Here is a 24425-nt window from a genome sequence, read left to right on the forward strand (position 1 = left end):
AAAGGACGTAGACTTTCATTCAGTGATAGATACCCTAGCTAATGGCATACCGAACCCGTTCAAACGCGCCTCTTGAGACATCTCCTAGGAGAATTATACTGTTAAAATCAATGCGTATCAGGGATGTAAAGCAAAAGGTGCCTCCCTGCATATGCAAACAAACGCAGCCGTGACCAGTAACGCCATATCGGACTTGAAGAGCAGATGAAATCAAGGACTAAGAGAGAAAAAGATTACCGACGCCGCAAGGAAACATAAACTGATCGCAGGAAAAACGTAATCGTGGGTGCTCGTTCATTCATTCGATGTGGAAGGGCGTGGTAAGAGGAAAACCGGGGGAAAGCCGTCAGAAAAGGACGTTGCACGCAGCTCTTGCATAGCAGCCTGTCTCCTTGAACATCAGTTCCCCTAGAGATGTACTTCCCCATTCACAAGCCCGTTGAGCAGCATCTCCCCGAAATCCATATCCGCCCAGTTCCCGACGAAAAACGATCCGACCCCCTCCTCGTCCTCCTCATCCACGGGCGACTCTCCGCCATTCAAATTCTTATCATCCACGCTCTGGTAATCCGTCCTGGAGAAAGACCAGTAGTTCTGCGAGTCGTACAGCAGCTCCTCAGTTGGCCGCTCCTCGCTGTACATGTACGGCTCGATGTACGAAATCCCCTTCAGGAATGTCTCTGCGAAGATGCGGAGGCGCGCGTTGTGGGATTGCAGGGTGCTTGCGATGTCGTAGACGAGCTTGCGGCCCTGGCGCGAGGTCCAGAAGGAGTACATGTTCCCTGCGAGGGAGGGCCCGCGCGAGTGGTGCGAGAAGCAGATGTCGATGTTTACGGTGGAGGGGAGCTTGGCGGCGACGGTGCACATGCGTTTGAGGAAGTCGCTGAAGTGGAGGTAGAGGGGTTGGAAGACGGCGACGAGGCACACGGCTTCGACGTCGTCGGTTATCTTCAGGGTGTGCAGGGAGTCCGGGCAACCGTCTTCGGTGACGTATTTGAGGAGAGCGGACCGGCTGTCAACTTTTAGATGCTTGAGGTTTTTGAACTGAGATAGCTTTCTGCTATTTGCTGGGTCTGACGTGGGCCGAGCGGGGTTGATGTATCGGCCGCCGGTGTGCTCGAGGCATTCGAGCGAGTTGGCTTGGAGTTGGAGGATGTCGACAAAGCGTGCGTGTCCGGTCATGGGCTTGTCGGATTTGGGTACGCAGTCGTCCCACGCGAATACTCGTTCGCCGACGTGGAGCTCCTTGAGGGCTTTGGGAAGACTCAGTGCCACTTCCAACATGTCCAGGTAGACGTTGCATTCGATGAATTTAAGTGACCGTAGTGCCGTTGACTTCATGCTCTGGATTGGTATCTTCTTGGCGTCTACTATGCCATCGTCGATCTCAAAGTTGGTACACGAAATGGTGATATCCAAAATGGTGGGATGGAAGAAAATGTATGCAACGCTTCCGAGCTTGAACTTTGAATTGAACCTCCCATGGCCATGGAGCGTCACTATTGTTGGTCAGCTAAGAGTCTTGATATAAGTCACTTGGGTTCCACAAACATGATTGGAGCATCTGCAATGGCGGCGATGAAAGTTCACGAGCTACTGATTTTTCGAATAGGGTCGAGTAATCGATCTTCGTTTCAGCTGTGAACACCGCTTCGTGTCTCCATTCGCCGTTGTTCGGACAAGGTGATTCGATCGTCAGATGGCGCAATCGAGACATGTCGTAGATGAAAGGATTCAGACGTCCAATACCGGAAGCATCATCGTGCTTGTAGTGAATGGCTAGCTCTTGGATATTCGCCAGACGTTCTGGGCAGCTCTGAAGGGAGAGCGCAATTTCACTTGCTTGATCTCCATTGAGGATCAATAGATTTCGCCAAATGAAAGGTTCAACTAGGCCTCTGAATCGCGAGCAGGTCGCGGAAAGACTACATAGAGCCGCGTGGTCGTCGATTTGCTCTATAATGTTCAGAAGTAGTTCGTCCACCATGGACAATAGTTCGAGGTCTCCCATCGCGTGCACGTGCGTGAGGGGAAGCCGTGTGGTTGGGGTTGAGATGAACGGAAATGGCGTTGGATGGGAAGAGTATTGTCTCCTTGAATAGCTTGAAGACAGATGCCTCTCTCTCTTGAGCGGGATGCGAAATAATGGGACCGGCCCGTCCGAGATGGAAGTATCTTAAAGGGAACGCGACTCTCAGGAATCAAGCACGTCGTGGTGACCTTCGCCTGGGGAACTTGTACCGTAACGAAGGGAGATAACTAGAGCAGGGCAGGGTCGCTTAATCAACGACTAGGACATAAAGAGACTAACAAATACCTGATAGAGACCTAGTCTTGCTGCGTCATTACTTCAACACCATCGTGTGACCAAGACAGACACTTCGCAACTGAGAAACATATATGTAAATTGCCGTTGAGCGCGAGTCTGCGCGCAATCTACCTAGGTATCTTTCTTTCACCGCTTGTAGAATTTTTCCAGGCTGTGCTGGATATGATGATCGTTATAAGAACAACCACTGCATAGCGACGAGGCCTTCCTACCGTTCCTTTGTGATCCCACGTGTTCCAATGTTCTAATCACATGCTTCCCTGCCGCCCTGCCATCTGAACATCATAGGTCAGAAAGCTCAACTATTACCCCAGACGCCGCGCTTAGGTATCCTTCGTCTCGAGGTCATCCATGAGACAACCGATGAGAACAAAGAGACACTCCGCTTTCTTCTTCATGTCGTCGCGATGCTCAGGATGACAGAACCTCGCAAACTTGTCTGGATGCCATTTGTTTCGCTCTTCTTTGAGGAATACATAGCCATATTCTGGAGATCCTTGGAATAGTTTCCTGATTTCGTGGACGCAAACCTCGAGTCCACCGGGAAGTCCTTTTGTAGATTGGCAATTGACCTCCTCGCATTGGCTGTCAACATAACGCTTGATCTCTGGAAATTCTCGAATGGTTCCTGGTTTGAACAGTCCTCCTGTATCATCTATGTACCGCTGGTAGGGAGTGCGGGTCTTGGTGAGGTGGGGAGGATCATAGGCAAACCAAGTCTTGTGTACATAACCAATATTGTTGGCCAGAGTCTGGGCAACGAACCAGCCATTTCCTTTCTCCTCAAGGATCTTGATCCTTTGGCCTTTGTTGAGCATCAATTCCCAGGTATCTGACGTGTGCGGGCGGCCACTGCGAAGCATCTTAGCCCACTGGGATCCCCGTGGCTGTTGACTGAGCTGAACCGAGGCGTCGGGCGGCGAAAGACGATTCGTAGACTCCGAAGCGCCAATGCGCAAGACGAAGTCGGCTTCGGCCTGGCGCTTTCGTGCCTTAATGAAGACGTAGCTCTCAGCCGTTTTGCAGTGTGCGTCAATCGCGAAGTACTGTATGGTTAGAGCCGTTTTGATAACCTCGAGATATCAATTTTTTATAGTGATACTAACAGCAAGATCTTGGAAACGGTCAGGATCATAGGCATTGGTTCCAAGCAACTGGATCCATCCTTCCAGAATAGCACCCGACTTGATCTTGTAGGCACAATTCTGAAAGAGACCATGCTGTGGGGTAAGTCTATTCTCCTTGCGAGCGAGAATGAAGGATCCATCAGAGTGAAAGGCAATGTTCGATGGAGCATTGGAGGTGAAAATTCTTCGAAAGGTATTGAGCGGGTCGACTTTGCTCATATCATTGAGGAAATCTTTAAGGCCTCTGTCAATCCCATAGCTGATCCAGGAAGTGGAGCTCCAGGCGAGGTAGGAGTTTCCGTCTCCAAACTGTACGCGAAGAAATTTCGAAGTAGACTTCTTGTCCGCTCGTTGGACAAAATTCAGGAATCTGCAGAGTGCTGGCGCAGTGGATGGGCCCACGTCTTCCAGAGCATTAAAATATAGGTTTGGTTGCAAGTCAAACTCAACTTACCGTAGTATGTGCCGAAAGGATATGTATCATAGGCTACAAACCAGACATGCTCATGGCTTCCGAAAGATGCAAATCGAATCTTGCGAACAGTCTTGCTGCTGAGGCGCTTCATGACTTCATCAGGAAGATGCTTTGCTGCGTAACCATTTGGCGTGCCAAACAGGAACCGCCCTCCAGGGCCAAATGCCGTGAAATACTCATCCCGGCCAAGTGGCTCGAGAGTTGCAAGCAGCTGAGCGACAATCTCCTGCATCGTATCTTGAAGGGTGGTGGGTTGAGGTGGGGTTGATGGTGATGTTTTTGGATCTTGCAGTGTTGCTGATAAAGTCTTTCTCGCTAAAATTTTGTGGCTATTCGGTGGGGCGTCACGGTGGCCAGCTCGCGGTGAAGGTGAAGGTGAAGTTGACAGCTGTGTGAGAGGGGATTGATCAAGTGAAGGCACGCTGATCCAAGAGCTCATCATGTTGCCTACTCATCATCCCTAATCGAATCTCGACTTGTGGGATAGCAAATGTGAAGATTGCGTTATCTTTCATAGCTCTTCCTCGTCCTCAGTTCAATTCCTACACCTTTGTTATGAATTGCTGGCAAATGGAAAATGCAGATGTGATAATTTAACATTTGTGCGACATTCAAGTGAGAGATGACCACTATTTTGGTCGAGACGGCAACCTCTCGGAACAGAAACATATGTTCGAAGCAAAATACTCTTCCTATTAGATTGAACTAATGATACACTGAAAAAAATGGCTGGATTGCGCATCTTCTCTCGTACGTTGAGATATTCTCGTGATCCTCTGATGATCTGTATGTGAACGCTGGCGGGACGTAGTTCGCGCTATCCCCGATTCGGATGATTCCCACCATGGATTTGATACCACAGTCATCACAGCCAGATGCGAATTTAACAGACGCCACCCCACCACCACTCCTCCACATACACATACCGCCAACATGCGTCCCATCCTCTTGTCCGGCCACGAGCGTGCGCTCACTCAGGGTAAGTCGCTTCCCTTCTCTCTGCGAGTCTAGGTGGCTGTTGTTCGGCTATCGAAGTCGAAATGCACAACAGCTGCTATTTTCGACAACTCTTGCAAAAATGCTGATCAGCGCGCAGTCAAGTATAATCCCGATGGCGACATTATCGTACGAATTTTCCCCGCGCAAAACCTATCTCGTAGGCCCGGCTAACGTTCGCAGTTCTCGGTTTCGAAGGATCATGTTATTTGCGGTTCGTACTAGGAAATCGATTCTTAGAGGAAATGGGATCTAATACTGGCACAGCTTGGTTTTCTCACAACGGTGAGCGGTTAGGAACGTATCATGGTCATCAGGGAGCACTTTGGACGGTTGATGTTAGCCCGGATTCCGTTCTCCTGGCCTCTGGTGGTGCGGACAACACTTTGCGATTGTGGGAGGTGCAGACCGGCAAACTTTTGAAGACCTGGGACTTCCCCACTGCGATCAAGCGCGTCGAATTCAGCCCCGATGGTCGCCAGCTCCTCGGTGTCACTGAGAAGCGTTCCGGACATCTTTCTACGATCGTTGTTTACGAGATCAACCCCGATCCTGCTGCCGAGCAGACAAACGAGCAGTCTCTGAGAATAGTCTGCGAGGACAGCAAGGCTACCGTGGCCGGATTCTCTTACTTGGCGTTCTACATCATTGCTTGCCACGAGGATGGAAGCGTCTCTCAATTCGATGCCAAGACCGGCGAGCTCCTTTTCAACACACAGGCACACGAGACGGACATGCTCAGTAAGAACAATCTTCAGGTCAAAACATGATGCAAGACTGACGAGCGTACAGTCACCGATCTCCAATGGAGCCAGGACAGGACATACTTCATCACTGCCTCGAAGGACAAGAGCGCAAAGGTGGGCGAGCACTTGGAATCGCACATTTGAGATGAGCCGTCTACTGATAATCACAATAGATCCTTGCCGCAGACAGCCTCGAGGTTCTCAAGACCTACACCACCGATACACCCCTCAACTCGGCCGCGATCACACCCGTCAAGGACTACGTTATCCTCGGAGGAGGACAGGCCGCCATGGACGTCACCACGACCTCGGCACGTCAAGGAAAGTTCGAAGCCCGTTTCTGGCACAAGATTTTCGCGGAGGAGATTGGCCGTGTGAGAGGCCATTTCGGTCCCCTGAACTACGTCGCAGTTCACCCCCAGGGTACCGGCTACTGCAGCGGAGGAGAGGACGGATACGTGCGAGTGCATCATTTCGACAAGCCTTACTTCGACTTCAAGTACGAGGTCGAGCGGGAGCGGGAGCAGCAAGAACAAGCGAACTTGTAAATCTGTTCAGTTGTCCTATGATGCATGCAATGGCGTTCAGGTGGCGGGTCCGGCAGTCCCAATAGAAAAGGACTGGATCTCTTTTTGGGAGGAATCGAAGGAAACAAAAAGTCTCGAACGGGCGGGAGCATGTAGCCGCAAGCAATAGACGAGGCTGTAGCTTGAAAAGACCTACAATTGCATCTTGCCTGCAATTAATACCACCGCTCTTGGCAGGTCATATATTTTTCGGCGCTTGTCGCAATCTGACTGGCCGGACGGGCCTTTTAGTGGGGTCGACCTGAGGGACCTCATCCCCGACGTAGACTACGAGTACAATCTTCCATCATTGCCAAATATCGCATATCAGATTCCGAGTGAACCATGGGGAAAATGCATTTTTAACAATGACTTCATACACATGAGTTGAACCATCCCGAATATCAACAATGCTCTCATCTTACAACCGCATCTTCAGCACGAATAGATTCATGTACGCGAAACAATCCACATCTCGTCGCCCGTGACTCTAATTGACTCGCAGTAACAGTCCTGTCCTTTTCATCGCAACTCTTCTAGCGCTCTTTTTCGTCATGCAAAGTGCTTCTGCTTCTACTTCTGCGCCAGTCGGCCACGGGGTGCCGAAAAGCCATCATTTCAAGTTTACGGTCTTGAAGGGCTATTTCCAGCAATCCGAGGACGAGACCAACGACAAGGAATTTGATTTCGTACGAACTCCTTTACCTTTCAAATTCCATCCCTTCGATCTCAGTGCTGACTTGATGAACGAATGCTGTAGAGAAAATCCAACTTCGGACTCATCAACCGGTCCTACCCATCCGATGAATCCGGCGACACGGAAGAATCGAGCGCAAAACAGCAATGGCGCCGTTTCGAAAAGTACGTCCGCAAGCTGAACGACGAGAGCGCGGAGAACGAATATATCAAAGTGCTGTTCCTGGGCAGACACGGCCAGGGATGGCACAACGTCGCTGAGACGAAGTACGGCACTGCTGCTTGGGACGTAAGTTTTCTTTCCATCTCCTGCTCATCAATTATCTATCAAGACAAGACATGGCGTTAATACAATACCACAGTGCTACTGGTCGATGTTGGACGGCGCAGATGGCATCACGTGGGCCGATGCCAACCTGACGGGCGTGGGCGAGGGTCAAGCGCGAGATGTGCACGAGCTCTGGAGTCTATTGCTACCAGACGGGATCCCATCTCCAGAGACGTTCTACGTGAGTCCCCTGACGAGGGCGATCGAGACTGCGGATTTGAGCTTCAAAGGCCTGGAACTGGGCCCCGGCAACGAGTACAAGCCCATCATCAAAGAGGTACAGTTTCCCCGGCTACCCCATCGCTGAAAGAAAAGGGAGACGAGTGTAGAACTGACACCAACGACCAGCTCCTCCGCGAGACTCTCGGTATCCACACCTGCGACCGCCGCAGCCCCGCAACGCACCTGAAAACGATTTTCCCGCACCTGGCCTTTGAGCCGGGGTTCGCAGAGGACGACCCCCTCTGGAGCGCTGAGTTGCGCGAGCCCAACGGCGCGCGCCGCTTCCGACTCAGCCAGCTGCTCGACGACATCTTTACGCACGACGAAGGCGTGGTGCTGTCGTTCACCAGCCACTCTGGCGCCATCGGGAGCATCCTCGAGGCCGTCGGACACAGGAAGTTCGCGCTCGAGACGGGTGGCGTGATTCCGGTGCTTTTGAGGGCGGAAAAGGTTGATGGCGAGAGGGAGGAACCGCCGAAGGAGCCCAGCGAGGGGCCACCGAAGTGTACGGAGCCTCCTGTCGGTTCCTAGGGCGGTCGTTGAAGTTACTCAATGCGGTTGTCGTGAATGAGCCGCATGAGGAAGGTTTGTGAAAAGGTGTCTATGACGGTGGTGCGATCACGGGAGGAGTCGGAATGCGCGCTGGTGGTTCGTCGACTGATCGTTGCGTGTGAGACGCTAGGGCGATCCGAATAGAATTCGCATTAATGCATATGTGCAATCTTGGCGAAATTATTCTGGGGAATTCATGTTTGATGTCTGTGAAATACACGATCTCAATTCGAGATGCTGGGTGTAGTGTTGCTGTTGGTTGACAATGTCTCTCTCGGAGGCAACTCGGAGTTAGGTCGCCAGCTGGAGATCACAAGTCTAGAGTTCATGGCACGATGTTCGAAAATATGACATTAGGTCTCTATCACAGCACACAATGGCTCTTCGATTTCGAAATCCTTCTGTTTTATTTCCAAGAACGGTGCGCAAGTAAATTCAATGTCAAGTTCGTGCGCGAAGCCATAATCACGAGAGTGCGCTGTTGCAACTATTAATTACAAAACTCCGTGATTACCATTCACAGACAAGGAAGCCTCCATGGACTTGGGCCCATTCTTTCTTCGTATAATAGAAGTATGTTCCTTTCTCGTGTGAAAGCATTCACAATGCAATGGTACCAACATCTATTTTCGTACCCTGCGGTTGCACAACGCCATTGTGAAAATAGACGACTAAAGTGGGCTGTGAACTGGCCTCAGATCAAATAGTGCACGTTGATCAAAGGAGGGGAAACGATTAGGTTTCATTGTCTCTTTCAAGTTTTCGCTCCCAATGAGTTCCTACCTAGCCAAGGTTGAGATCTATGGCTTGCACAATCCTCGTATATAAGATCAGCTTCTCGACAACAAGTGAAACTCGACGTTCTTCAACTCACCTGCAATGTCCGAAAACATGTCAAACAAACTATCACTTTTCGAAACACTCCCACAGGAGCTTATTTACGAAATAGTCAACGATCTTGAACGCCATGACCTCTCATGCCTTTCGAGAACCAGCAAAACGCTACGATTCAGGACACTTGGAAGTTTAATGAAAATCATTAGATTCAAATGGCATGCGGACAAGCAATGTAAGCATTCTCCTTGCAGCATAGTTAATGCCAAACTTGATTGCTATAGGCTCTGTGAGCCACGAATCAACTTACTCCTGCGAACCTTTATGGAAAATCCCACACTCGCTGATCTAGTGACTGGACTCGAATTTACGGTCGGGAAAAACCCCTATGGAACTAGACAACTAATACAGGGGGAAATCCGGGTTTACCAATCGGATCATCCGAGTCGAATGGGAATCAATGGTGGAGCGCTGGAATCGGGGAGAGGAATGGCTGTCCCCAAGACGCAATTTCCAGACATACTCTCGCACAAATATTGGAAGCGTGATGTTGCGCATCATCCAGGTCTGCCAATCGTTCTCCTCTCATGGTCATGTCCAAATCTGTCTTTGTTTCGGGTCGATTCGGCATTTTTGCAGGACAACGAGTACTTCGAAAACATGGTTGCTAAACTTGATTACACCAATAACGATGATCGATCATACTCGGGGTTCCAGAAATTACGAGCCGTCAAGCTGGAGGATAAAGGATGGGCAAAGGATCCTATACTCAAGCCGTACCTTCATCTTCTTAGGTGTCCCACGCTCGAGGAGTTTGCCATCAACCCGGAAGCTGTTTGGTCTAGGCATCCCGAGATCTGGTACCATATTGTTCCTCAGGATGCAAAGCTCAAGACTCTTCGTCTTTGCTGCAATACTATTGATACTGGGAGACTAAATGTGCTGTTTACCGATTAAAGTCGGTGGAGGAACTCGAATATACCGGTTTCGATAATATTAAAGAAGTCGATTTTGAATCGGCACTGTGCAGGGTTAAGGACACTCTTGTTACCTTGAAGCTCACCTGCAAGGGTCGCAATAGAATTGAGTATTGCCAGAAACCTCTCCAAGAACACTGTTCGTTGCGGGCTTTCAAAGCCCTTAGACATCTGACCATTCCCCCACCATTTCTTTTCAGTCATGTCTCTTGTAATAAAGCACGAGGAGAAGAACGCGAGATGTTGGATTTCTGGCGCCGTTTACCGCCGCAACTGGAGACACTAACACTGAGGAAAGACTGCGTCGATGGCCAGCCGAATGCACTTTGGTTGCACCCTGGACAATGGATCATGTTCTTCGAAAGCATGTTTGCGGAGCCAGAGTGGAGGTATTTTGTACCAAAGCTTCGGCAGCTTGACATCAAATTTCGTCGGACTGATAGTATTGTGCGAGCTGGCCAGATTCTTGAGTTCACAAGCCTATGTGAAAAAAATGGTATCAAGTGTCGCTTTCACTACTTGCAAGGTGACGCGTTCTTCTACGAAGCCCGGTGCATTGGCAAGCGAATAAATTGCTTGAGCAGCCGTCTTGACTAAGACTAAGAACATTTATATACAATTATTAAGAAGTTGATTTTTTAAGCATGGTAACGTTTCATTGATTTTGCAAAGGGCCAAGGTGCTAGGTATCATCATGTAGTAGTCGGCGAGAATAATGCGGGCATGCCTTAAGAGTGAAAACGTCGTTGATGAGGGATGTATGGCATAATGCAAGAGCGAACGATATAATGTTTTTTCCTAAAACACCCTCTTCCTGTAATCTGTTTTTGTCAAACCTCAGAGTCCCCCTTGCTAAGGGAAGATACAACCGACTAACTGTCTATCCCTTTGTCACGAAGTCTTGCCGTGCCGCAACGATTTCTAGATGAAACATCAAGAGCATTCCCAAATGACTTCTATAGCTTCTCTGTACTACCTAGTTATTCTAATAACTTTCCTCTATACAACAGACGCTTGCGCGGAGTATCACATAGCGGTGCGCCATTCTATCGCTCGTGCTTTCTCGTCTACAGGGAGCTGTAGTGTGTTTACACCCTTGCTCCAGCATCAATTTAGCATTGACTGAAACGTGCTATACTGATGCGCCTTAGCATGAACGTCCTGCGAAACATAAGGAAATTCCTTAACATACTCGATACTACCGGGAGCGTCGCAAAAGGCCTTCGATGAAGGAGAAGGCACAAAGCCAGCAGTGCCTTACCCCACCTGAAGAGAGAATAAAAGGCTCTTGTTGATTTCATATTACGAATAGGTGCTGTGGGAACACCCATACGTGTCAGGTATATATCTGGACTTGCCTTCTACTTCACCCGCCAACGTACTGCGAACTAACCGTCCAAACTATCTACGGAGAACTGGCCTCAGGCCTTCCGTAAGTGTCATCCGCAGATCGAGTCAAAGCATAATAGGCCCATGGCCTAGGACTGCCATGACAACAACACTAGACGTTAGCCAGGATAATTTCTATAACATGGAGGCTTTCTATGCTGGCTCTGTCGAAGTTCTAGTAGGTGCAGACAATCGACGGGACTATAGACGAACTGGCACAAGGCGGACGATGGTAACTGCTATCAAATGCGTCTGTGCAAGCGGTGAGTGTCTAAATCCCATGATCATCTGACCCGCGTGTACCCACAAGAGTAACTGGGCATTGTAGCCGGCCCCCGGATGGATCTATGCCTTGTCTAAACCAAGGTACACCATTTTTTTATCATTTTACAGCAGATCAAGCAAAGTTTTAACCCTTAGACAAAAGCTTGCGCTAACGCAAAAGAGCGGATACTAATCTGTGATGACTTTGGAAGCCATGAAACTATTGAGATATTAGAGTTCTGCTTTGAGAACAATATTATCAAATGTAAGCTGCAAGATACAGCCCTGTGACGTATCAGTTTTCGGGTCGTTGAAAACCGCATATCGAACCGAGGTTGAGCGCCATTATCGTAGGGGCCCTACGAATGCCAACAAAGAGCACTTCACAGAGATATAGTGCGGCAAGGAAAGTGTGATTAACAAAGAAAACGTACATGCTAGCTAGGGTAAGACCAGCCTATTTCTATTCAATCCTTCACGAGTTACTCGTGGCATCGGAAAGCCAGACGCCTCACAAGCTACTAGTACACCCTTCGAAGCTGGAACGCAACATGGAGCAATCCAGACACCAGTAACACCTGTGGCTCCGGTAACACCAGTGCCATCGGAAGATGTCATGAATCTGTTCAGACTTATGCAGGAGAATTGCCATAGTGACGACATACCCTTGATCAGAATTACATTAGTCTTCTGAGGGATTAAAACAGCGAAGCTGAGCGTCGCCTGACGAAGAACTCTGGACCTCTGAAAAAGGCTGGGAAAGAATGGTGAAGACGGGCCATGAAACAGGACGATTTCGATGCAATCCGAAGAGAGCGTGAAGAGGGGTAGAAGTAGCTCTCGGAACTTGTGGCACTGATGCACTTGCGTGGCAAAGGGATAGGCGTTAGCCTTCAACAATGGCATTGAGGCCTTGTTTTTGATTTGAGGATGGAGGGAACCACTGCAATAGTACTCTGAACTATGACAAAGCTCCCAATTTAGTCATTTTTATCTGAATTTCCAAGATGGAGATAGTAGGCCCTTGTCAATCAATAGAGACGGGTCAAGTGCAAGACGCAGAACAACAGTCTCCTAAAACACCCGTTTCAGCAGAAGTTCTTGCGTCGTTAGAAAACATGGATATCCAATAATGACGAATGAAAGGTTCGTCAATAAGGGCAACGTGGCGGAAACGGAAGCCTGCAACAGAGGCAGATTCGCTCGAGACAGGACCTACAGAGCCAAAGGCGAAAACGAGGAAGTAGGTGGGGAAAGCGGAGCTTCAGGAAAAACATAGTAGAGAGCTAGAGAGAGTCCAAATATTGCGAATGTTTCAAGAGAGCAACGTTAGATAGCGTTGAATTCAATGAGTATTTGACTGAAAGCTACTGAATGATAGTCACGAATGATGCTGTCCAACTGCACAGTAAGAGATGAGTTAGTATTTACAATTTAAACGTCCGGTGATCAACTGAACTATCCTTTTTAGCTAACTTAGAAGATTTGCTAAATATCAATTCCCATTTGTTAACTAGACGCAGGGCTAGAGGAAGAGAGTATTCAAGGAGAATTAAAGGGAGGAGGAGTAAGGTCACAGCAACAGGAAAAGGATAGTTATTATAGGCAATCACCTTTAGAATACTTTCTGGTTAGGAAAAGAATGTTGATTTAAGGAGTAAAAACTAAGCAGCGCAAATTTGAAACGTCCTTGCTATCTACGATAGTACTTAACGACGGAATGCTTTGCGAAAAGCATTAATTCGGCGCCATTTCTTACCATCATCCCTCTTGTCTATTTCAATACTCTCTTTCCCCGATTCATCCTTGTTACACAATTGACCTATAATCTCTCTCCCCGATCCATCCTTGATACACAATTGACCCGTCCAGCCTTTGAGACGCAACAGACACTCAGGGTCCTGGTCAGACCCGGAAAAGGTCAGTATCTTTACCTCGCGCAGATTTTGTACAAATTCGTGTACCCAGTGACCGCGAGTGTCGCGCCCATCTCTCCCATCTCTCCAGGGCACGTTGGTGCGGAAGATCTTTGGCATGCCACACAGCTCGAGTTCATTGACAGTATTGGGCAGGTGTGGAAGACAGGTTGGGCCTTCATTTTCTGCACCCTCAGGCCAGTTTATGACGCACGCATGCCGCGCATGAGCCTCTACAATCCACTGAAGTGACTTTTCACCTTTCAAATGGACAGGGAACTCAAAACGTTCTTTGAAGAAGGCGGGAAGCAAGTTGATGACAAGCTGATCCTTGCTGACTTCGTAGGTTGTGTAAGTTGCGTCGAATGGGTCGGGGAGAGTGATGATTCCAACAGAGCGATATCCCAAGTCATTGCCAAGCTTGGTAAGTTCGCAAATCCTGTTCCAGTCGATATCCTCCACGGCGTTAGGGTCTTTACAAAGCCCTTTGTAGAGCCATACGGCTGACTCAATGCCCTCTATTTTGGTATAGAAAGGGTGAAATTCTCCGTTGCGATGCAGTTTCTTCATCTCGCCCGACCGATCCTGTGCTGTACCTCCACGGAATCTGATGAGAGACACGATTTTCATGGAGTTCAGCGCCTGATCCACGTCATCCCAGGTAGCCATGTCAGTCTATAGCACAGGGTTGTGTCAGGAAAAGAGTTTAGAAGAATTTATTTCAGGAGCTGACCAGATATACAAGGAATGCTCCAGCAAGGTTGAATGTAACTATGACAGAGATGAAGAGAGGAGCCTGGTGTTTCTCATTGAAGCTGACTTTATATGAAAAATTGGTACCCAACCTCTAGATTCACATTGACACTCTTTTGAGGCATTCTGCACAAGAGAGCCGTGCTGGGGATAAATCTGCATTCTTTTTCATTATACAAATTTGTGAAGTGTGCGCTTCCTAGAAATCTGCATTCTTTTGTATTGTACAAATTCGTGAAGTAATTGGTTCCCGATAGCTTGAACTCAATTCTTTCAAATTATTGCCAAGCCTTCCCAGCACCAAGTCCCATTCGACTCTTCGTTCGGGTGGATACTATTATCTGGGAGAATGATCCTCAAATGTATAGAGTTCACGGCACAAGTGTGACTTTTGTATTACCCCACTGTGACCGTCCCATTTTGCCATAGTCCTTTCTTATCACTGACACTGAACTGGTTGAATCCTACTCTAGAAACCCTCGGGCGTAAGTTAATTTCTTCCAGAGACCCATCATCAGTGAATTGTTGCTAATTTCCTATTGCTGTCGCCTATGTGAAAGACTTGCCAATTTCGACTAGTGAAGCTCTTGGAGACGCACTTGGCGATTGCTCAAAGAAACCTTGAACGACATATGCGGGAGGCTTTTCGGTACCTTCGAATTGCACCTTCGCAAAGCGCGTTACTTTGTTCATCTTGTCAAAGTAGAGGCACCCTCGAATTATCATCAAAGAAAGACATCACGGAAGAATCAGGGTGGCTACATGCAGATGATACCGAATTGTTGGAATTTCTCGGTTCTAGGGAGGTCTAGTCTGGCTAGTGGTCTGAAGACACAAAGGCAGACAAGAAACGCCATACAAGAGGGGTATCGTGTCTGGCGTCAATTCGAACAACTACCGCGGCGCCGCAAATCTGTCATGCCGCACATGCTCATAATTGTTTGCACAAATGTGATCTGTGCTTTTATGGCGCACAGTTGATGGCGTGTAAGTCCGCTCTATGGTAGGGGTATAAATTGTATGAAAGATCAGGGCAGAATCTAAACCTCGGAAGTTGGCTACACTTTTCTTAAACTATAGCCTAGGATACACGATCTTGTCTTCATAGCCATCATGGATACCCAAGACGTCAACGAGACTTCTAGCGACGATAGCATGCTCGACGATGATAGCATGCTCGACGATGATAGCATGTACGGCGATAATGGCATTATCGATGATGACGGAGTTTGGAGGCCTGGTATAGGCTCTATATTCTCCGAGACCACAACGAAATATGGCCCTGGAAAATTCCACCCTGTCTACATCGGCGAAATGTACAAAGAAGGGCGATATAAGATAGAGCAGAAGCTCGGATGGGGAGCTTTGTCTACTGTGTGGGGAGCAAGAGATCTCCAGTATGATACGTTTACGTACCACCTTGCAACAGTTCAAATTACTAACGTTTAGCAGTAACGACAACTTCGTTGCTATCAAGGTCTTGTCAGCACAAGAAAGTAGTAACACCAAGGAACACCAAATCTTGCAACGCCTTCGCAACAACGATCTAGATCACCCAGGACGCGAACATGTCCTTCAGCTTCTTGACCATTTCTATCACGATGGTATAAACGGACGCCATCTGTTCATTGTTACAGAGTCACTGGGAGAAACATTGTCTGAGTATACCGATGCTAAAAGGCTTGGTCGCTTGGATGGATTTGAATGTCGCCTTTTTAGTCGGCAACTCCTCCTTGCAGTGGATTTCATGCAAAAGTGCGGTGTTGTGCACGGCGGTCTGTATAGTAATCCTGATATTTGGCAAAGCTAACAGGTTTCTAGAATTACACAGCAACAACATTATGTTACCTCTGCCCGACTACTGTTACTATGATGAACCAGAAATTGAGGAGGTCCCTCGCGATGGTGGTGATAGTAGCCGTCACATCCCAACTCATTTGGTCGGAAAGGCCACGACCTCCATTGATGAAGACAAGATGAAAAACACAGCTTTCAGAGTATCTGTTAAGATTGTAGACTTCTCCTCTTGTAAGTCCTATCAACGGTCCTGACTATAAACGATCCTGAATAAAGTATCGCAACTTACAATGCCTGTCATGCAGCGTTCTTTGCCGACGAGTTTCCTACCTCTGCTGATACGAGCGCTTTCCTACAACCGCCTGAAATGGTTTTCAAGAAGCCTCTATCCAAAGCAATGGATATATGGCAGCTTGCCTGTATTGTAAGCAAGTATTACTTTGAACCCGTACAAAATCTAACTTGTGTTAGACGTACTGGGTTGCTTCTCGCCAGGAATTGTTTCAAATCGGCAATAGAGATGATACGCGCACTTTGATACCCCAGATCTACAGATCTATAGGGGAGTCTTCGGTTGATTGGCTCTTGAATGCCATAATAGAAGGTACAAAGAACAACCTCTGGAAAACTGTCCCGACCGGTATTAGTAAGTTATTCAGTCTTCCTTCTATTCAATTCTAAGTCAAAATCATTTCTAACTAATTGTAGGCTTTGATATTGGAATGATAACCTTGGAGGAATACGTACGCGGTGAAGTCTGTAAGCATGATGAGAAAAGGAAGAACGCGGCATCTCGATACAAACCTCTGGAAGGGAGGCCTGAGGTAGAAAGGTACATAGTAATGCTTGCGAGATACCTGAGGCGGATGCTAGTAGTTGATCCTGATCAACGTCCGACAGCGGAAGAACTTCTTACGGAAGCATTCGTTCAGGACATGCGCTTGGACGATTACGAGGCGAACTCTTTAAGGTGAAATTTATGATAGGAAGGAACAAGAGACGAGGCAAGCTGTTTTGTACAGCCCAAATTGACTCTTCACTGAACTTTGTTGTAGACTTGGGCAATGAGCACTTGGCGACTGAATTCCTTTCACTGGGGTTGATGTGTTGTGCAAGGCAAATAACCATTTGGCGATTGAACTCCTTTCACTGGGGTGGGTTTGCTGTGCAAGGCAGATGAGCACGTGACGCTTGGACTCCTTTCACTGGGGTGGGTTTGCTGTGCAAGGCAAATAACCATTTAGCGACTGGTCTCCTTTCACTGTAAACTATATGAAGACCAAAAGCAACCCTTCATTCTAACGCAACCACTCCCCTTGACCTTCAAAAATCACCCACTCTTGCAATCAACTTTGCATCCTCGACCACCATCGCCACGATGGCTTCCCTTTCTACCCCCCAAGGGTAGGCTTTACAGACACTGCGACGCCCGATAATCCTACAGCCGAGACTAGATTCAAAATACAACATACTTTAAATTTTTGCACGGCTCAAGCAGAACTGTTAATGTTCCGAAGATACGACTACTTTTGGATCCAGAGCCTCGCCCATTCTAGTAGACGTGAGGAACGACTACACATGACAGTAGACCTACAGACCGAGCAACAAAGAAGGGCTGGTAGGTATGTACGATGTCATCTACTTGTAGTGGAACACGATAATGGAACGTACGATTTCGCCTGGGATGATGTCCCCCAAGAGAAGGTCGTCAAATTGAACCATAGGAAAGTGCGCCGCTACTAGGCTCCTCCAAACACCCAGAGCGCTGTCATGACCAGGATCGCTTGGAGAGTGGGAAGAGGCGTAGTCGGGATCACGGTCACTCTGAGAGTTTGGTGGAACAGCAGCAACGACAGGACGGAGCCCACTGACTACTCTTCACGCGTTATTTCGATCTACCACCATTCAGGGTTGTGAACATGGCCTGAACTTTCTAGTTGTGTCTCGTCTGAGCGGCATGCACCTTGCCCATCACCGAATTCCTGAGGATCGACCGGGAGGATTATAGGTGCCGGTCGGGTTCGTGTGGTTATCATGGAGCGGTTCCGTTGCCGGGTTGGTGGTTGGTTCAGTAGGGCCGTCGATGGACATGCCAACTCCACCTCGGGCTGAGTATCTGTAGTAACGTGACGGAGCCTTCACACGTATCAGGCGGCCTACACGTGTGCCTTCGATGGTTTGATCCAGAGGCGCCGGAGCGATTGGGAACGTCTTCCACGGCGGCGTGCCCGGTAGCGACAGGCTGTTGGTGCAGTAATGGACGACGTTGGAAACGTTCCGGCAAACTAGGACCGTGGCCGGCCTACGTAGCGCAACTCTGGACGCGAACATGGCTCGACGGAAGCCTTAGGGCTGAGGAGCGGCGTGCCACTGGCATTTACCCCATCTCGGGCCGTACCGACTCCTGCTCTGGACATTGGCTGGGATGCACCATGAAACGGATCTGCCCCGAGCAACTGACTGAACTGACTAGAGAACCCCTGATGAGGACTACAAGGCATTTTGCCGCGAGCGACAGAACTTGTTCTACTATCATTGTCACCAAGTGCAGTAGCTACACATTTTGACTGCGTATGCGAGCGCCAACAAACTCGCGTGGGACGGCAACTGACTGACTGAGGAAGTTACGGCGGACGCAGCAGCAGCTGACAGAGACGGCCATGCATTCCACCGAGAGACTGTGTGGAATTGTTACCGGACGACCTGATGGCGATTTTTACAAACTTTCTTGCCGTATCTGGAGCTCGGCTTGCTTTCATCGCCACGCATAAGACAGAACCCGCCTTGGAGAAGGTCAAAGGCTTATGCCCGCTCTTCCTCAGCGACCCTTCCGAACGAAGAGTGGTGGGGAGGCAGCGCATATACAATTGCGCGTACCAGTGTTTCCCAGACTCTTGAAAATGGTTTAGGTTACCTAGAAGCCTTAGGCAAGTTCGACATTAAACCTACTTTCCTAAGGGGACTCCCGGCGGGTTGAGTCCGAAACCTTGTGCTTGTCGGTAGCCATCGCGAACGGCGGTCAGATCAGACGATGGCGGTAGAGTGGTAGGAAACGATAACAGCAGCCGCAGCTGGCAGGAAGAAGGCCGCATCCGTCTGCCGCGTAGAGTGTGGTTGATAGCATGAACTGAACCACGGCGACCAACGATAGCTTTGACTAGCAAAGATGATAGCGCACGACCGACTTCGATGGAGAGTTGATGGCCGGGCAAGCAAACCAGGGACGCATCCAGTGAAAGGAGTCAACAGTCCAGCCCACTTCCGACCATCTCAGAGTAGGACAACCGTCAATTTCGACTGTTGGGCTCGTCAACCCCCAGGGTGGCGAGAGCGTCTCGATCTTGGAAGGGACAGGTCCAGTATACGGGCAGCGTCACATATGATAACCTGCCCGGCCTGAGCAGGAGCTGCAGAATCATCCTGACGGCTCACGTCTTCAACACCTCACCCCTGGACAGCGACGACAGGCTCTACTGCTCTGGAAGCGGATGCTTGCGCCTGGCGGCCGTCTCATCGTCTCCATGTCTCCGTGGTCTGGTCCTACGTCTTTCTATTTCAGATCCCATCCAGCTCTCGTCTCCCGTCTTGGATGTACCAAGGAACGATTTTTGAAAAGTTCTACAGGCCAGTGTTTCTGTGGACGAAGATATGAACAAGGACAACTTTACCCACTGGGCAGAACTTGGCTTTCTTCCTCCACGAAACTTCAACACATTCTCCAAACCTCCCCTCGGATTTCCCAAGACTACCTCGGCGCAAAGGTGTTCCTTGGAATGTCGAAGCCTGAAGCGGAAGTGGTCAGGGTAAGAGGCCCTTCATGGTTGGTTGGTTGAAGCTACAATTCTATCCATCTCGCGGCCAGTTGATTGTACAACCAGATCTTCTCCCTTCCAGCAGTGGAAGGGAATGGCTATCGCTTTTGGCCATGATGAAGCGTGGTACTGCCTGCATAGTTTGCCATATCCTGATTTGCGAGTGAAAATGCGCAAGTCGCGTCTGCTTCTCTGACAGCGAAGAACGAGCAGTCAGGAGGGCATCAGGAGCAGACTCTCGGGGCGCATAGGTAAAGTGCCCGACCAAACCACGTAGGCCGCCCGAGCTGCAATACCGCTTTGGGGATTTACCATGGTAACAAGGGGGCCTGGACGTACGTTAACATGAAAGGCCTCACTTGAAGGGTGAGTACTATTCGTAATAGGAATTGGATCGCCGTAATGCCTTCATACTCGTGCCCGACCGTCGGTCGTGTACAGTTCCAATACTGCCGTCGAAAGCGCACCGGGCTGCTGTGTGCTATGAGATAGTACTAAGGCCATATAGGATCATGAACCAGGCTTGTAACCCCACATTCTTCCCTGTCCCCTTCCTCTGCATTTTACCATTCCCTCCCTCTAATTTTGATTTGAGAAAAAATATATTCCAGTCACATCAAGTAAAGAGAACAGATCAATAACAACAAATATGAGCATACAGAACCTGCAGATATGAAGATTTGTGTTGTGAAAGAAAATATATCGGGACATGGTGCAAAGAGGTATGCAAGACGTCCAGAACAGTATCGTATGCCTGAGGCAGGAGCTGATAAATGCAAATGAACAGATTAATGGAATTTCAAATGACATGGTGGAAGTACTCATCACTATTCGGTATGACAGCGCATCGGAACAAACTACAAAAGTGTCCTATATCGGAGGATGATCGACAACGAGAGGACTGATGTTAACTAGATCATTAGATAGTGGTGAATACAAAGCAAATCATTCGATTGAGTCATAATGAGTGATGAACTACATCCAAGGGCAGAGTTCCGAATTGAATTGGGAGTAATGGGTGTAGCAAAGGGCGGTTACTCGTACTCGTAGTGTACGGCTAACACTAGTGGAAGGGCTGAAAGTCTCATTGTCTGACGAGTAATTTAATTGAATTTGAAATGGGAATATGAATCTTCTAGGTGATGAATGAAGCTGTGTTGAATTAAGGTTTAGGTGAAGATGAAGTGAACGTGAAGTGAAGGCGAAGGTGAAGGTGAAGGCGAAGATGAAGATGATTCTAGAAGGTCAGTGGCTTGGCAGAATAACAGCGTCCCGACCTGTGATTGGCCAGAACGGCGTCTCTCATTGTGTCACTGCCACCATACGAAGAGTCACAGCCCATTGCCCCATCATCATCAGTCTCATTAGGAGGAGCCTTTGGTTCCTTACAAACCACCGTGGCTTTTTAGTCGTGAAGTCTGAAAAGCTCTCTTGTTCTATTTCTTCTCTTCTTCATTCCAATCACTCCTTCTACCTACCGTCTTACCGACTGCAATCACCGCGCGAGAGGCAACTTCACACGCACCAAACGTCATTCCGATCCGGTCCCGCTGCCTACATAAACTACCCTCATCGCCCCCCACACAACCGCAACTCTCACACAACACTCTTCCTCCCGTACCCACAACCACTGCACATATCCTCTCCCGCATACTCAACGGCACTCTTCCATTACGGACAAAATGAGCGACGATTGGGATTCCGTCACCAAGATCGGCAGCCGCACCCGTGGCGGAGCTGCTGGTCCCCGTGAGACTGTCATCAAGGGCAAGTCTGCTTTGAACGCCGCACAGAGGAGCGGAGCTGTTCTCTCCACCGAGAAGAAGTACAGCACTGCCAATGCCGTAAGTTTTTTCTCCATCATGGTTACTCTAAACTCCCCATTTTCTTGGGCCACGAAAGAGAAGTCGCGATGGAAAAGATTTGCATCTCGCTAACACGATTGGCTATAGGTATCTGGTGGAGGCGAAGGTCAGCGTCTCACAAAGGTCGACCGATCCGACGATATCATCAAGCCCAAGACCGTTGGCAAGGACGTCGGCGCAGCCCTCGCAAAGGCTCGATCCGAAGCCAAGAACGACAAGGGATCCACCATGACCCAGAAGGACCTCGCCACCAAGTGCAACACCACCCCCACCGTCATCGCAGACCTAGAGCGAGGTACCGCCGCACCTGATCAGCAGCTCCTGGGCAAGATCGAGAGGCTGCTGAACGTCACCCTCCGAGGCAGCGCAGACAAGATTGGGCAACCCAAGTTCCCGAAGAAGAAGTAGAGAGGCAATGCGTGCTGGTCTTTACTTGAATCTTCTTCGGTGACGAACAATCTTTGGATTAGCGGGCGTTTGGACGGGATGGAAGGACAACCAACCACATCAGATCATGTCGGGATCGAAGCGATAGATTGACTTGGAACACGATGCTACGGAATGGGCATGAACAACCACAGACTGTACAGATCGGTTTTACTTTCCAGGAAACTTCGTGGTCTCGCTGTTGTTCCAATGAATTTTTTGGGGCGCAGTTGGGGCTCGTTTGGATTTCAAAAGGGTGTCATGGGTCTCATCGGTTAGATATACGCATTAGAGAAAAAACGACAAAACAAATCACTCCAATGGCATTATTGTATCGGTACATACCGTCCTCCGCGTGAATTCCTCTGTTCGTTTGAATATCGCACATAGCGTGCTGCTCAGTGAAGTGATGATACACTATATCATTTGTCCTATGTATCCAATCCGTAGCTCGCAGTGAGAACACCCACCCAGGTCCGTCCTTGCGCTTTCTCCAAACGGATTTATGATGAAATGGGCCCGACGACGCGTGCGGCGAGTGGCTACAGCTCATACAAATCCTTGTTTCGGGTATAGCTGGTTAGAAATATCTGTCTCTTCTGTGCTAGCAGTAGACGTACGTCTAGCAAGCTTTCATGTTCAGGTACTAGCTACGTACTGAATAGTACACTCAAACCCACTCAAACTTCAGACGATACTCCATACTACACCGTAACCTACGAGTACGTACTCGCATATCTCATAGCACGTGTGAGGGATACCCAGTTATCCATCCAAACATCCAACGCTGTACATGTGCAGTATACGAGTACATAACTCTACCGATCCCAACCGCCAATGGATTCAGATGGAACGAAACTGTACTTCTTCCACGCTGGTGATTAATTTCCAGTTAGGCTTACAGTTAAGGTGTTCCAGTAGTTGATAAATATATCTCCTAGGACTTTCGTGGAACTGATTTACAGTCCGACGCTAAGAAGTAACTTCCGTCCAAGATAATGGGCCGTAGTCGCCGCCGTTCTACAGTTGTGGTGTTCATTAATGCAAGCGTTGACGTATATGGAGTGCGGTAATTACACTGGTAGTACATCACAGATCAAGCACAACAACCCATAACATCATATTCCCTGGTCGAGTTCTCAAATCCATGTATCATGACTAGATTGATCCCAGTGATGTACCCCCAGAAGTTGATATCATTTGTCATTCACGAGTCGCGACGTAATCCAGAAAGGTAGTAGGTACCTAATGCAAAAGGTAAAGACACTAGAACAGGAAATGGTGGTATTAGTACCTCCAAACAACTACATTAGGGTATACTAACAAACACCATCAGATAAAATGAAACCAGTGCCAGTGGGTATAATAAGAGATATTCTGGTAAGATATTGGGGGGTGAGGGGAGGATCCCTGATTCCGTCCTGACAGAACTGGACAGAACAAAGGCTTCAAAAGACTTCCTTGCTGGGAGATTGTGGCCGTGGGAAAAGGAAAGCTCGATTGAGACCATGATGCCTGATCATCTTCCGTGGCGGCCAGCATGCCCAGATCGTGGTGGCATCGACCGTCACGTTCACTCGGCTTCTGCAAAAACTTGAATCGTCACGGACAGTTGCCGTGTAGCTCTGAATAAAAGTCCCTTGGTCTGGTTTCTTGATTGTGTTACAGTTTGTTCGGCAACGTGGGGCTCGGTCAGTGTCTGGATTACGTTAAGCGCGGAGGTGGAAAACTGGTGATAAGCTTCCAAGAGACGGAGATTCCAGAGATCAGTGAAGTTGTGCCATTCTCTCTCTGTGAGAAATCCCGACTTGAGCCCAAGCCATAGAAGGCATATATTCGCGGCAATCTCGAAGAATTTGCTGAAGAGGCCTTGGAGTGGGGTATGACGGCTCATGGGGTTGTCAATGAGACCCTGCTGATGTTTTGTTTCGACTGCTTCTATTCTTCCCTTGATGCACTTTCGTATAAGCTCGTGCTGGTCCGATATAAGCGGTTTAACCTCAATCGCAATTTCTATGGCGTCGCGGAGGGCATCAAACAGAAGGCAGTCCAACACAAGCAACGCCCACCGGTGGTAGTCGGTCTTTGTGTAGTTACTAATTGCCCTTTGGTTCTTCAGTGTCTGGACGTTGGCCTCGTTCGGTTCAATTTGTAACAATGTCAAAGCACTCCTGTAAGTCTTATTTTCGTCTTGGGTGGTTGGATTCTGCATGGCGATGTACTGGATAGATTCGATTCTGGCTTTGGTGAATGATGAGAATGGAAAAGATGTACTGATGAAGAAAATGGCATTGAATCCCCACGAGAAATGATGTTTATATCTGCCATATATGTCCGTGTTGCTATGTATCAGTA

General features: G+C 48.7%; 11 protein-coding genes across 11 annotated transcripts; 7 read left to right on the forward strand and 4 right to left on the reverse strand.

Annotated features, from left to right (window-relative positions):
• Positions 1 to 4: 4 nt before the first annotated feature.
• Positions 5 to 2220, reverse strand: BU24DRAFT_454341 (uncharacterized protein). Its single transcript, XM_033531307.1, has 2 exons — positions 1552 to 2220; positions 5 to 1499 (listed from the first exon to the last, which is right to left on the reverse strand). Exons 1-2 carry the CDS (start codon positions 2009 to 2011, stop codon positions 409 to 411), a joined length of 1551 nt encoding a protein of 516 aa, XP_033379102.1. The 5' UTR covers positions 2012 to 2220; the 3' UTR covers positions 5 to 408.
• A 394-nt stretch (positions 2221 to 2614) lies between these two features.
• BU24DRAFT_45494 (uncharacterized protein) lies at positions 2615 to 4499 on the reverse strand. The gene is made up of 3 exons (XM_033531346.1): positions 3911 to 4499; positions 3436 to 3860; positions 2615 to 3375 (listed from the first exon to the last, which is right to left on the reverse strand). The coding sequence occupies exons 1-3, from the start codon at positions 4371 to 4373 to the stop codon at positions 2653 to 2655; spliced, it is 1611 nt and encodes a 536-aa protein (XP_033379103.1). The 5' UTR covers positions 4374 to 4499; the 3' UTR covers positions 2615 to 2652.
• A 339-nt stretch (positions 4500 to 4838) lies between these two features.
• BU24DRAFT_426972 (eukaryotic translation initiation factor-like protein 3 subunit) lies at positions 4839 to 6598 on the forward strand. The gene is made up of 6 exons (XM_033529106.1): positions 4839 to 4910; positions 5028 to 5056; positions 5111 to 5141; positions 5195 to 5668; positions 5720 to 5787; positions 5847 to 6598. Exons 1-6 carry the CDS (start codon positions 4865 to 4867, stop codon positions 6219 to 6221), a joined length of 1023 nt encoding a protein of 340 aa, XP_033379104.1. The 5' UTR covers positions 4839 to 4864; the 3' UTR covers positions 6222 to 6598.
• A 154-nt stretch (positions 6599 to 6752) lies between these two features.
• Positions 6753 to 8514, forward strand: BU24DRAFT_426975 (phosphoglycerate mutase-like protein). Its single transcript, XM_033529107.1, has 4 exons — positions 6753 to 6928; positions 7000 to 7224; positions 7298 to 7540; positions 7612 to 8514. Exons 1-4 carry the CDS (start codon positions 6794 to 6796, stop codon positions 8014 to 8016), a joined length of 1008 nt encoding a protein of 335 aa, XP_033379105.1. The 5' UTR covers positions 6753 to 6793; the 3' UTR covers positions 8017 to 8514.
• Positions 8515 to 8749: 235 nt separating this feature from the next.
• On the forward strand, positions 8750 to 9853 carry BU24DRAFT_426976 (uncharacterized protein). Its single transcript, XM_033529108.1, has one exon. It carries the CDS (start codon positions 8917 to 8919, stop codon positions 9826 to 9828), a length of 912 nt encoding a protein of 303 aa, XP_033379106.1. The 5' UTR covers positions 8750 to 8916; the 3' UTR covers positions 9829 to 9853.
• A 674-nt stretch (positions 9854 to 10527) lies between these two features.
• BU24DRAFT_45626 (uncharacterized protein) lies at positions 10528 to 10814 on the forward strand. Its single transcript, XM_033531426.1, has one exon. It carries the CDS (start codon positions 10598 to 10600, stop codon positions 10775 to 10777), a length of 180 nt encoding a protein of 59 aa, XP_033379107.1. The 5' UTR covers positions 10528 to 10597; the 3' UTR covers positions 10778 to 10814.
• A 523-nt stretch (positions 10815 to 11337) lies between these two features.
• On the forward strand, positions 11338 to 12195 carry BU24DRAFT_413493 (uncharacterized protein; the record flags this gene model as incomplete). Its single annotated transcript, XM_033526158.1, has 4 exons — positions 11338 to 11500; positions 11737 to 11766; positions 11801 to 11897; positions 11958 to 12195. 4 exons carry the CDS (start codon positions 11338 to 11340, stop codon positions 12193 to 12195), a joined length of 528 nt encoding a protein of 175 aa, XP_033379108.1.
• Positions 12196 to 13210: 1015 nt separating this feature from the next.
• On the reverse strand, positions 13211 to 14086 carry BU24DRAFT_413494 (uncharacterized protein; the record flags this gene model as incomplete). Its single annotated transcript, XM_033526159.1, has 1 exon — positions 13211 to 14086. One exon carries the CDS (start codon positions 14084 to 14086, stop codon positions 13211 to 13213), a length of 876 nt encoding a protein of 291 aa, XP_033379109.1.
• A 1189-nt stretch (positions 14087 to 15275) lies between these two features.
• On the forward strand, positions 15276 to 17094 carry BU24DRAFT_471805 (kinase-like protein). The gene is made up of 6 exons (XM_033532712.1): positions 15276 to 15567; positions 15623 to 15945; positions 15992 to 16198; positions 16273 to 16391; positions 16439 to 16613; positions 16676 to 17094. The coding sequence occupies exons 1-6, from the start codon at positions 15284 to 15286 to the stop codon at positions 16939 to 16941; spliced, it is 1374 nt and encodes a 457-aa protein (XP_033379110.1). The 5' UTR covers positions 15276 to 15283; the 3' UTR covers positions 16942 to 17094.
• A 3880-nt stretch (positions 17095 to 20974) lies between these two features.
• On the forward strand, positions 20975 to 22396 carry BU24DRAFT_426978 (multi protein-like protein-bridging factor 1). The gene is made up of 2 exons (XM_033529109.1): positions 20975 to 21623; positions 21732 to 22396. Exons 1-2 carry the CDS (start codon positions 21462 to 21464, stop codon positions 22050 to 22052), a joined length of 483 nt encoding a protein of 160 aa, XP_033379111.1. The 5' UTR covers positions 20975 to 21461; the 3' UTR covers positions 22053 to 22396.
• A 1247-nt stretch (positions 22397 to 23643) lies between these two features.
• BU24DRAFT_413498 (uncharacterized protein) lies at positions 23644 to 24282 on the reverse strand (the record flags this gene model as incomplete). The annotated part of the gene is made up of 1 exon (XM_033526160.1): positions 23644 to 24282. The coding sequence occupies one exon, from the start codon at positions 24280 to 24282 to the stop codon at positions 23644 to 23646; it is 639 nt and encodes a 212-aa protein (XP_033379112.1).
• Between the last annotated feature and the right edge of the window lie 143 nt (positions 24283 to 24425).

This window comes from Aaosphaeria arxii, assembly GCF_010015735.1.
Source record: "Aaosphaeria arxii CBS 175.79 unplaced genomic scaffold BU24scaffold_10, whole genome shotgun sequence".
NCBI lineage: Eukaryota > Fungi > Ascomycota > Dothideomycetes > Pleosporales > Aaosphaeria > Aaosphaeria arxii.